Source organism: Malurus melanocephalus, unplaced genomic scaffold (genome assembly GCF_030028575.1).
Source record: "Malurus melanocephalus ecotype Western Australia unplaced genomic scaffold, MMel_1.1 scaffold_62, whole genome shotgun sequence".
Classification (NCBI taxonomy): domain Eukaryota; kingdom Metazoa; phylum Chordata; class Aves; order Passeriformes; family Maluridae; genus Malurus; species Malurus melanocephalus.
Genome location: NW_026623294.1, coordinates 1,451,533 through 1,463,875, shown reverse-complemented (window position 1 = coordinate 1,463,875; position 12,343 = coordinate 1,451,533). Strand labels below are relative to the sequence as shown.

Sequence of the window (12,343 nt, the reverse complement as noted above, 5' to 3'; positions counted from 1 at the left end):
AAAAAAAAAAACAGGCACAGTTGCATTAGGCCAACAGACATCAAAAAGCAATGTAAAACACCTCACACCCAAATTCTATTTCAAGTACTGGCACTGACTTAAGTCATAACAAAAGTGCACACAAAGCATGTTCAATAGAAAACCACTTTAATCACTGCGAAGCTCTGCTCCTGATGGACTTCAGTTTAATTTTCTCAAAAAACAGCTACAATTATCACTCAGTTTTTAGAAGTAGTAGTGTCAGAGGTAGAAAAGGGGAAAAAAAGGAAGAAAGGCASAGCAAAAAAGGGGGAAAGCAATAACCTTCAAAATGTAAATACCACAATTCTAGACTGTGGATTTTGTACATCATTATGTGAACTTACCACTTATACAACACTTCTGCTTAGAAAAAGTATTTTTGTATAAAACTAGAAGTTGAGCCAATCCAAACTAAGCTGAAGAAATGCTGCAATAAGCATAACAACAAAAATAAAACCTAACACTGAAGCTGAACTCATAATGACACAGCATCACAATAAAGCATACAYATACAAAAGCACCCCCAAGGGACTGATACTCTTCAAAAATGGCAGCAAAATCTTCTCTCCCTTTTTACAAAATCTGTAGGATGCACTGGACAACAGCTTCAAACAGTGACATGTATTCTAATCTTTATACATCTTCAACAGAAACATTGCCTGAAAGGGGCCTTTCCAAAGAAAATACATCTCACTAAGTTGAGGTCAAGAACTTCATTTTTTGCTCAGGTGGAATTATGTATGTTCTCATTAGAGCTTTCATCTGAGAAAGGAAATTTGAGAACTAAACTAAACTTTCTTGCTAATTATACTCTTCACTGACATGAAGKTCTTGGCAGAACAGTTCCAACTGGAGTTAAACTCACTGAAAGTTCATTTTACTACCATTTTCCACAGAAATGTTTAATTTCATTCACATTTTTTATTCACTGATTACAAAAATTTTTATGACAATTGGTTTTAGCCAAGTTCACTGCCATACTTTGAACACTTTCAAATAGTAATCTTAAAAATGAAATTCAACCTGTCAACTTTTTAAACCACATCCTCAAAAAACAGCATAAAAGTGTTTTCTTCTACATTCTTGTTAGTCAAAGATAATCCTTCTATGGCACAGACCCAAATTTTACCCTCCTGAGCGTACATACCAATGAATAATTTGTTCAAATGTCAGCTGCAATTTTCAAAACTCTTTTCTTGCCTCTGAATCTTAAACATCTGTAACAAATACTTGTTTTGAGAATGCTTCACATTCATGACACTTGACCTTTTGATGTATGCAGCACAAAATTTAAGTTTCAAATACCACTCAAGCAGGAAATCTGATCATTCCAGCAGTAGCCATCTGCAAGGTCCAATATCCATTATTAGTTCTGGGTTGCACAAAGTCATGGGCTACAAATCTTTTTCTGCAACTCATAATTAGTTGCAATTTGCTGCTTCCAAAAACACACTTCTCATGGAACATCTGGTTCTCAAAAGCTTACCTTAACATTAGAAAAGTACTTAGTATTAGGCTGTTGGTGTGTGCATATGCACGTGCACATATGCACACAAAGTGCAACCACAGCATGCAAGCATGTCTTTTGTAGGTGGCTAGRACTAGAGATTTCTACTCCAGCAAAAAATATAGCTCTGTAACTGTAAAAGAATATAACAAGAAATATCAAACATAACAGAAAAGTGTTTTCCAATGTTCTTGCTGCCTTGTATCTAGTTTTTAATATTAAATTTTAATAATTCATCAAGCACCCTACCAAACACTTGAGGTTTTTACAAATCGGAATTTTTGTTTGCATGATCGTTAATAAAACTGAAGGACTGTTGAAAACTGAAGGACTGTTGAAACTGAAATGTGAAAAAGGCTTTAAAAAAATCAACAAGCAAAACAAACCAGTAAGCCTCTCCAGAATTAAAGCACCATACTGATTTAAAAAACCCCACAAGTTCAACATGAACATATCCAAGTACTTTTGGTTAACTAAGTTAGACATATGACAAAAATTGAGCCACCACATATTTCAGCTTCATTATGTCAGGAGGAAATCTTTCCTGAGCCTGTGAAAACATCCTAATGCACAAATTATTCTGAGCAACTAAATAAGGAAAATCTCTGAAGACCCTGACATACAATAAGTCCTCCACATACACCCAAGCAAGCACTGCAACTTGAAAGGTAAAAATTAATTATACTCTAGGATCTTCAAAGCATTCCTTCAATAATAGCAACACAACTTTTGAAAAATGCCCAGTGCTGAGTTATGCCTTAGACAGCTGACTCAAGCAACCAGCACTGCTTCATGGGAGGCAAAAGCTGGAAGCACACAGGATGCTACATTGTTCTTGAAACTCATCTCTTCTCTAGTCATARGAAAAATCTGACAGAGTACTATTAACTTGCTTTCATATTTGCAAGAACACAGCCACAGCTAACAAAGAGTTTAAAAACAAGCATAAAGGAAGATGATGAGAAGAACAATATTAGCCTCTCAGAAAATAAAACGGATCCCAATTTCACATGCCAGATTCTTCAGGCAGCTTTCAAGAAAGTGACTTAGAGAAGCTCTTATTCTCATAAACCTCACAATGTTGGAAAARCATTCATCACAGTTCTTACCTGAGCACCATCCTTCAACTTCAAGATGCATTCCATTGTATTGATAGTGATGACAACTGGTTCTGAGCCCAATTTTGTCCATGGCACATGAATCCGAAGTTCATGAATATGCCCACTTAAAAAAGTAAAGGGCAGTTTCAGCTCCTAATAACAAAAAAMATGTGGAATTAACTACTGAAACACATCAAAATTCGAGACACATTTGTAACTCAAAATAGTAAGGTTCTATCACAAAACAAGTCAAAAATTGTTCTCCCTTCCCAATCAGAAGTGTGCCATAGAGCTTCGCATTTGCCTTTAATATCATTTGCAATGATTATGTAACAATTRGTTTGTTCAAATGAGACATGTGGATTACCATGTCTTTTATTATCAAAGACAGTTAAAACCATCTCTCTCACACATGAAGATACTGCAAAATGTCTCGCTGTTCAAGGAGCAATAGAAAAAAAAAAAAAAACAAGGTGAAAGTAAATACTTAAACTGATATGCAACCTGCATTATTGTGAAGAGCAAAATTTGGAATTATACATTGACAATGCTACCGCAAGGCAATTTCTTGCAAAATATTTTAGTACTTCAGAGTTTTAAGAGCTCAGTGCTCTTAAGATTGGCCCACTGTTGCCCCTTTCATCAAATTGCTTAGCAAATAGAAAGTTATTAAATATTTCATTTGTAAAACCAGACTCGTGCACACCAAAGTCTAATGTAGATATCACACTATTTTAAATATGAGTGCAATTCAGTCCAGAATRCCTAACAAATGCCTGCACACTGCATCCAGCCAGTGCATAGATCACAACTCTACCAGACAGCCTCAGCAATTCAGCTCTGCTYGCAGCAATTCAGAAGGGGATAAGGTGCCAAAGTTTAGATCAAAAGTGCCCAACTAAGTAAATTGGCGTACACACAATATAAAGTGTACAAAGTGTAGCCATTTCCCCAGTAGCTTCAGGAGATCTCCTGCAAAAAATTAGTTAAACACTTAACCAACAGAAGGGTCAGGCTAGAGAGGTGGCTCCAGGACTAGCAGCCAAGATYTGGAATAATGAAAATAAGTGTTTACTTCAAAATAAAGAAGCAATATCAAATATGTCAGAATTTTGATACAACATACTCAATACCAAATATTCTAATGCTCAGGTTTCAGTAATGGTTCATCTTTTCACCTTTCTGATCTCAATATTTTGACATTTTTTACTACCAAGTTTTAAAGTTTTAATGGGGAAAAAACAACATGTGTTCAAATTGCTTATAGCCTGGTGTTCTCATCATCATCTTAGATACTGGGAACTACARTGTAGTATGTTCTCAGGTTGAGAAATAATTGAATCTAAGTCTCCTAGAAACAGGTCAGCAGTTTTGGCCAACCTACAGTGATCACCTGGTGCTATGCCTGACCAAATTTTATTAAAGACATTATCCAAATGCCTGTTACACCCTGACAGCATTGGGCCATCCATCTCCTGTAGAAAGCTTGTTCCAGTGTTTGACCACCCTCTCAGCAGACAAAAGCTTCCTAAAGCCCAGTCTAAGCCTCCTGTGGTACAGGAAGGCTGTAACATTGAACCATTGAACCTTCCCACRTGTCCTATCCCTGAAAAACAAGAGAGAGAGCTTAGCATCTCCCTCCCCATGTCCCTCARGAAGCTGTAGAAAGCTGTGAGGTCACCCCTCAGCCTCCTTTTCTCCAAATGAAACAAGCCCAMAGTCCYCAGTCCCTTTAAACAGGAMATTCTTTCCAGCYTTTTCACCTGCCTTGTTGGCCTCCTCTGGACACATCCACATCCTTTACCATCATTCTTCACCTCTGGGGCCCAGAGAGCACACAGAGCTCAAGGTGAGGCTGCAGCAGTGCTGTGCAGTGGGACAGTCACCTCTGTGTCCGGCTGGKGAGGCTGAGGTTTCTGTACCCCAGGAGGGGCTTTGTCCTCTGGGCTGCCAGGGTCCATTGCTGGCTCTTACTGAGCCTGCTGCCAACCAGCACAGCCAGGTTCTTAACTATATTTTAGTAAACTCAGGAACACACATCTTTATTCAGGATTCCGGAATCATTTTGGCATGCCCGGGTTCAAGCACCTTTGCCCCTTGGCTCAGTTTATCTACACACATCATTCAACTCAGAACTCCTATGAATGAACAGATATTACACAGAGAAGGTCCACAAAATTCAGAAATCAAGCAGGCAAGCTGCGAGGGAATTTCAGATAAACATTTACAAATGGATCTAGAAAGCCTCTTTTCCTACAGTGCTTGACCCTAGACCTATCCCTGGTCCTATTAATAAAATTTGGGGACAAGGGCATTTTGCATTTAGTACTTCACATGTATCATMAAGTCTTAAAGTCTACCTATACAATACTTCTGCAAAGCTAGCTAATGTCATTTTTTGCCTAAATCTCTTGAAATAAATAAATATATTGGTGATAAATTTATAAATAATGAATATATAATCAAATCTTAGTGATTATGTTTTGAAAGCCCACTAAAAATTTTATTTTCTTAAGTAGTTACCATCTCCTAAATTCAGAGTTGAAATAACCACTATTGCACCTGTGACAAGTTTGCATCTTAAGATAGCCTTTGGGATGACTGGAGGCAAGTCAACCATTCTTATGAACATCTACACCATCCCAGCAACAGCAACAGCTGCTAATAGGAGCAATTCTAAGGAACATCCTCCTGCATTCTACAGCTGATACCTCCTAAACCTTTCTACTGGTCCTATGAAAACGTTTATCTTGTATCCAGGAGCTAAGAGTACTGTATACTCACTGCCAACAAATCTTCAAAAAAGAAAACTACACAAAATTGTATCTCTATTTTTATACCAAGTACAGCTTTCAGTCCATAAATTAGTTTTTGGGCCTTAACGAGTAGTGATTAATTAAGTTTAAAAAAAAATACACCCATCTCATGCTAGGAAAAGTCTTGACTCCTTCTTCAGCCTTGCTTACGCAAAGTCACATCTAATTTCAAGCCTGCATTCTAAGAGATGACAGTTATAGACCTTCTCATTAAAAGTTTGAAGAACATTGTTAATTTGTTTTTACAAAGTGTTTTTTCTTCATTTCATTCACTACTACAGGATTTTGGCAAAAAGCCCCTCMTAAAAATTCAGCCCCAGGCTCACAAGCAACACAAGTAAGATTTTAATCCAGACAGTTTCAGTTAAGACACTGAAAAGCAAATATTGGGCTGTTTAGCTACAGATCTTGCTACATTAATCATACAATAATTTAAGTAGTGCCTTTTGTCCCAGAGCTTTTTTTTTCCTTTGGGGAGGGGGTGTGGAATTGGGGTGTGGCATAGAAATAAATTATAAAAAACATGCAATCTGAAAACAACCTTAGAGACAATGCATTCAGAGATCAAGGCAGCAAACTACCACTGTTGACAATAATAGAAATAAATTTCCATTCTAGATCTGTAGATATGTAAGTTGTTGTCACTCATCAATACCACAGTGTCTGATTAGACTCTGACTTGACTTTACTTGAAAAGGCATTCTAGAATAGCTCTTTTTCTAGATGCTGGGTGGATTTATTTGCTGAATGGATTTAACACATTTTCATTTCTGTCTAGCAAGCTGTAAGATATTGAAAGAAATGGAAGCAGGAATTATTTCAAAATAAAGGTGATAAAAGCAAAGGCACACCATATTTAGAAGGTAGTTATTTTTCAAATAAATTTAGATACAAATGTTGTCTGACATTAAGGAAACCTGTTGTCCTGGTTACAGCTATGGCAATTAGAATAAGGCAATGTAGAGAACTCGGTTGTACTATTTCATTAGACAACATAAATGTGTACCAAATTTAGTAACAAATTATTCATAATACAACATAACAAACAACATTTTTATTCCTCGTTTCCTACACAATCTTTCCCCTTTCATTAAGTACTGCTTCAAATTCTTAGTATCCATGACTGAGTAGACTTCACATTTTAGATTTTCCATTGAATCATATAAATCCTTCACAAAAATATGTTTTGATTAAACCAAACTTCTGGGCTTGACCCATAAATAACTGACTAACATACGACTGCAAACTAGATGATCATAATTATGCTTTGCCTAAAATCTCCCCTTGCTCTAAAACACAAGACTATTCTAAAAGTTAAGGTGATAGGTAGTACTTGTCTTCCACAGCAGCGTTAACTCAAATACCTTTTCTTCACAGTCAAGGCTGCATTTCATTAGCAACCCAGTGGCACATAACACAGACACCTAAAATAAGGATATTTCAATGCTCCCGATTCCTCAAAATTACTTTAAGTACGTTAGAATTTTCCATATTTCTTTCTCTACAAATTCTTTTGGATATGAAAAATCTACACTATAATAAAATTCAGTAATTTTTATATCAAGGTATCCTTTGTCTTCCAAAGACTACATCTTTCTCTTCTGCATTTGCAGCTAAAATGAATTATGGGAATACACATAAGCAGCAAGAGGAGCTCACCATGTATCCTATCTTTTTGGCACCACTTTGCCAACAGATATACTACACACAATCTAGTGACCAAGTTCACAGGTAATTCTGTTACCTCCAGCACTATGGGGACTTCACAAAAAAATTCACACAAGTGCTTAAAACACATTTCAAAAAAAGACTATTTAAAGTGTTACATTGAAAATTTTATTACTAATTACTTTCTTGAAGTAGTTTTTGTAAAATGTGCATATTATTACAGATGAAAAATTTCTTGTAATGCTTAGTCTTCYAGTATTTGAATCACTCAGGATAGGAAAATATATCTAAGGATATTTATTAATAAAATATTATTATTAATAAAATTAACTGGCTATCCAGAGAGTGATACAACTATACCTAGAAGGTTCAAGACAAGTACAAACTAGTAGTTGACTTCCACTATAGAACTGATTTTGTACAAAAAAAAGGGGACGGAGAGAAGGACAGACCCTAAGTTATTGCAATGACATTCAGCTTAGTTTAATGAGAGCACAAAACTTATATATGTAAAAAACATGCAAAGTATTTTCAAGTACTGGAACATTCTTCACATTTGATAAATTTGCCATGTCAACAACTGTATTACATCTGATTTCAAGATGTATTGGTTCCAACTTGTTCCAAAAAATAAAATAAAATCTTCMGTAAGATGAACAGCAGTTTATGCTCTCTTCTTACGTGCCCTTTGGGATTCTGTTTGGTGGCTCATAAGAGCACMATGTGACATAGGAACACTAATATCAGCTGACCTGCAGGAAGCACAGATTTGTTCCCGAATCTGTTAAAAGGTGCTTTGTCCGGGTAGTTTGGCAATRTTTAAGGCTCTCTGAAAATGTYTAAGGCTCTAGACAAATACATCCAGGATAGGTGCATCTGTATCTAAAAACCTGAAGAATTAAATTAAAGCTGTGTTCATATCAGTTAAGGAGCAGGGAACCAGGCTGGAGACAGCAACCCAGGACAGAAAGTTGCAAGAACAGAGCAGTTAAGGCAACTAACTTTGGGTATCATGAACCCTTCCAGGGAGAGAACCCAAATGAAATAATRTATACTGGTAATTCTGAGAGACCAGCTTTTCAAATGCCAGCTGCAAAGGCTTAAGGACTTCACATTACCCCATACKGCTTACTCAAAGTGTTTTGCTGAGCAGACATAAACAGCATCCCCTTCACAAAAAAAGAGGAAGACACCCTAAATACAGTCTGTGGGTCCAGACAAGTTCCAAAAAATACTAAGAGCCAAATGAAKATAACTACATTTCACACACACCCAGTCAAATAATGTAAAAACAATTAATCTAAGCTAAATTTTGTATTCATGACATATTCACATGCCYACTCAAACTCATAAGTAATGAGCAGGGGTACATATGGCAACATTTGCCACTGTAAGAACCATGACATGATCAGACTGAACTGGGTATTTAGGAACCCACCGCACAGGTAGACAAAGATGAAGCAAGGGATCACCTACCAGCAAATTGCAACTACTGGAAAGGGAACATCACCAATGACWGCAGCAAAATTCTTATAGTGCAAGGTAATAGAGCAAGTTTGACATATCAATCCCAAGTTACCATTTGTTATTAGGACCAACTTCCTCTACACAGCAGAGCACTGAAACAGCTTACSCAGAGAAGAGGCTCTCACAAGACAGGAGATTTCAAGACTCAGCTGAAGMAAAACACAAGCTGGTCTGACATAATACTGGCAACAGCCCTGCTTAAAACAGAAGGCTGGACTAGATGGCCTCCAGAACTCCTTTCTGACCAACTCTTCTTTGAGAAGAGTTGTATAAAATATACATTTTAAAAGAATCACAGTGGCAACACATCCTACACAACATTAGCTGTATGGACAAGATGTACCAAGAAAATGAGGAATTAATAGACTTGAGAGAAAATACAGAGGCTACCAAACACTGAAAGAAGACAAATCAGGCTCTYTCAGAAAACAGCACAGGATCTCTTGTAGGATTGTCTCCTCTTCCAGGACAGGATCAGATTCTTAATTAACCATATGTATTTCTTTCACATTTTAAAAGGTGATACAAAATCGCCCCAGCCTAYTCCAATGCCTCATAATCCAACACATGAGATTTCCATTTATGTCTAACCTAAATCTCCCTACATGCAACTTATTCAATTGTTTTTTGTCAGATCCAAATAATTCTTGCCCTATCTTGTCTCACCTTATTTTACTCAAAATTAAAAATATATTCCCTGTATGTTTCATTCTTCTTTCAAGGGATGTATTGTCTAAATTTGCCATTCTTTGCTGCATTTCTCTCAGCTCCTTCACTTGGTTGGACTACATGTGGCCAAAGGACTCCAGCTAAGCCTTGCTACACCACGCACAAYAGAAAGCAGCTTTATCGGTCTCACACACTCAAGCTGTCAACTCAGATAAGCATGAAAAGAAATCATCCCTGTGCTAAGGCTTTACCAGTTAACATTGACAGCAGGCTCCAAATTCTGCATATAGTGTTTTACTTGGTCAAGGTTGTTGTTTTAAGGCTAAGTTTTACTGAGTCTTTGATTTAATCCACAGGAATCAGATGATCAAATCTATTCCCCAATTACTGTTAAGTTTAGATACAATTGGAATGATGAAATATAGAGTTGGAAAACAACACAAAGAGCACAAATGTTCACTATGCGTAATTAAAAAGAGATCCCACTTTACTTTGTGACATTTCAACTTACTTACTATATGTAACTAGTAAATATGACTGGAAAAGCAATTTACTTAATGTTCATACTGTAAAACAATAGTTAGTGAAAGAAGAAACATGTCCACAAAACGTTCTCATTCTCTTCACATTTCGTAACTTACATTACAGAATGTGTAAAGAATTACCACTCATGGCTGAACAAATGGCATGAAATTAGAGCAAGAATAACTAAATGCAGGGGGGGAAATACTTACATAAGAAGAAAAACAGCAAGCATTAAACTATTACTTAGCCATGCAGACCAATCTAAAATAATTCAGCCAACTTCTTTTAAATCAAAGACACAGAYTGTAACTACTACAAACACAACATACCTGTTCAAGTACATCCAATTTTAATTCAAGTTTACTAAGTACAACATCTCCTCCCCAGAGTGACAACTGCAGATCTGAAGGCTTCAAGTTCTTTATGTAGCGATTCACATAACTCATCAAAATAGGGGTTACATAGGACTCCAGCATTCTGGAAGATATCTGTATTACAGGTCAAGTACTAGGAAAAGAGGACAAGAGATTGATACATTAGTTATATGTCTGCCACTTTGATTTTCAACTATGCAACACTCCCATTGTTTGAATGTATGAAAATAATTCTAAACACTGTGTATAGTCAGCTATACATACAGGTACATATAAAGTATATAGCAAGATGCAACAACATCTATTTGTACTTACGAATTTTCAGATTACACATATATATATCTGTATATACGCACATACGTATATATATATATATATATACAGAGAGAGAGAGAGAGAGAGGGAAAGAGAGAGAGAGAGAGATGAACTAGTAACTGTCGTGTTCAAATTAAAAAGCCAACCAAACAAATGAAGAAACAGAAAAAGTGATCAAGCAGTCTACCATGCTTTCACACAGAATTCAAGTGACAGGAAAACTCCTTTTCGGATTCATCAAAAGGATAAACTTCGAYAACATCAAAAATGGATAACATTAAATAAACCTAACTTTTAAYTGATAAAAGTGCACACTGAAATATCGCCTTCGAATGCACCTCACCGGTCTGAGAACCGTGTATAAGGCAACCCCGCCAGTTTCGTGCCACCCTGAACTCCAAGAAACAACATCCTTCATGAACGGAGCTGAGGTTAAAATAAGGTCTGACATCACTCCCATCCCTCCCCACACACTTTCCCAAACCTCCGCCGTTCTAAGGAGACTCTTTCCCGTCCCGTCACCTCCGCAGCCTCACCCCGACACCTTTACAAAGCCGGGAACCCCCYGCCCGTACCTTCGGGACACATCCTCACACGTCCCTCCCGCGGGCCCCCGCTCCCTCAGGGCCCCTTTACCTGGCCCTGCAGGGCGCCCCGAGGCTCCGCGCCCACCCCGGGCCGGCCGGGCCGCGGGAGCGCCGCGCTCGCAGCGCCTCAGGGAGCGCCTCCCGCCCCGGCTCCGCGGCTCGGCCGCTTCCGGGTTCTGCGGCGCACGCGCGCTCCTCCGCCGGCCCCGGCCGGAAGCGTTCAGCGCGAGCGGGGGGCGGATCCGGGCGGGGCGGGGCGGTCACGTGCCCTGGCGGGGGCGGGGTTTCCCCGGCGTGCTCGTGAGGCGCGGCGGAGGTGCCGGGTGTGTGCGGGTTGTGGGGATACAGAGGGAGTCAGGGTGTGTGAGAGTTGTGGGGATGCAGAGGGAGTCAGGGTGTGTGAGGGTTGTGGGGATACAGAGGGAGTCAGGGTGTGTGCGGGTTGTGAGGATACAGAGGGAGTCAGGGTGTGTGAGGGTTGTGGGGATACAGAGGGAGTCAGGGTGGAAAAGGCCTCCGAGAGTATCGAGTCCAACCTGTGACGGAATTCCACAGTGTGAACTATACCATGGCGCTAGGTGCCATGTCCATTCTTCACTTAAACATCCCCAGGGGACGATRGCTACACCACCTCCCTGGGAAGCCCATTCCTGTGTCTAATCACCTTCTGCGTGWAGAAACTCCTCCTAATGTCCAACCTGAGCCTCCTCTGTCACAGCTTGAGTCTATATCCTCACGTTCTCTCGATTGTTTTSTTGGAGGAGGTGCCAATCCYYGCTTGGCTGCATCATTCTTYCAGGCAGTTGTGGAGAGCGATAARATCACCCCTGAGCCTCCTTTTCTCCAGGGTAAACRCCTKCAATTCCTTCATTTGYTCTTCCTGGGACTARTGCTCCACACCGATCAAGRGCTCCAYTGCCYTTCTCTGGACTCTGTCCACCACCTCAATGTCCYTCCTGAGCTGAGGGSCCCAGAACTGCACACAACACTCGACAGTCTCCTCCCAGAGCAGAGTGGCCCAGCCACCCCCAGCTGTGTGTGAGCCTTGAGGAGCTTGGGCATGGCGGGCTCTGCTTTGGAGCACTGTGAACCCCTGAGATGTGCCACTGCCTCGACCAGACCCAGCTACCAGGTTTGATTCATTTTGTTATGATTGATAAATGCCCAGGTGGGGCAAACCCCAGTGGTAGCAAACACTTGTTGTTTCCACTCTGCTTAATAAAGGTGGGCATTT

At 39.3% G+C, this 12,343-nt stretch overlaps 1 protein-coding gene across 8 annotated transcripts in view; it reads right to left on the bottom strand.

Annotated features, from left to right (window-relative positions):
- The window catches only part of VPS13B (vacuolar protein sorting 13 homolog B), a 423,643-nt gene extending 412,380 nt beyond the window's left edge, over positions 1–11,263 (bottom strand). For 4 of the 8 annotated variants that reach the window (XM_057366268.1, XM_057366262.1, XM_057366266.1 and 1 more), the window contains exons 1-3: positions 11,159–11,262; positions 10,163–10,340; positions 2,638–2,781 (exon numbers count right to left, since the gene is read on the bottom strand). In XM_057366268.1, coding sequence (XP_057222251.1) covers positions 2,638–2,781; positions 10,163–10,309 — 291 coding nt within the window. In that variant the 5' untranslated portion in view covers positions 10,310–10,340; positions 11,159–11,262. The other 4 variants (XM_057366267.1, XM_057366269.1, XM_057366264.1 and 1 more) reach the window with 3 other exon arrangements.
- Between the last annotated feature and the right edge of the window lie 1,080 nt (positions 11,264–12,343).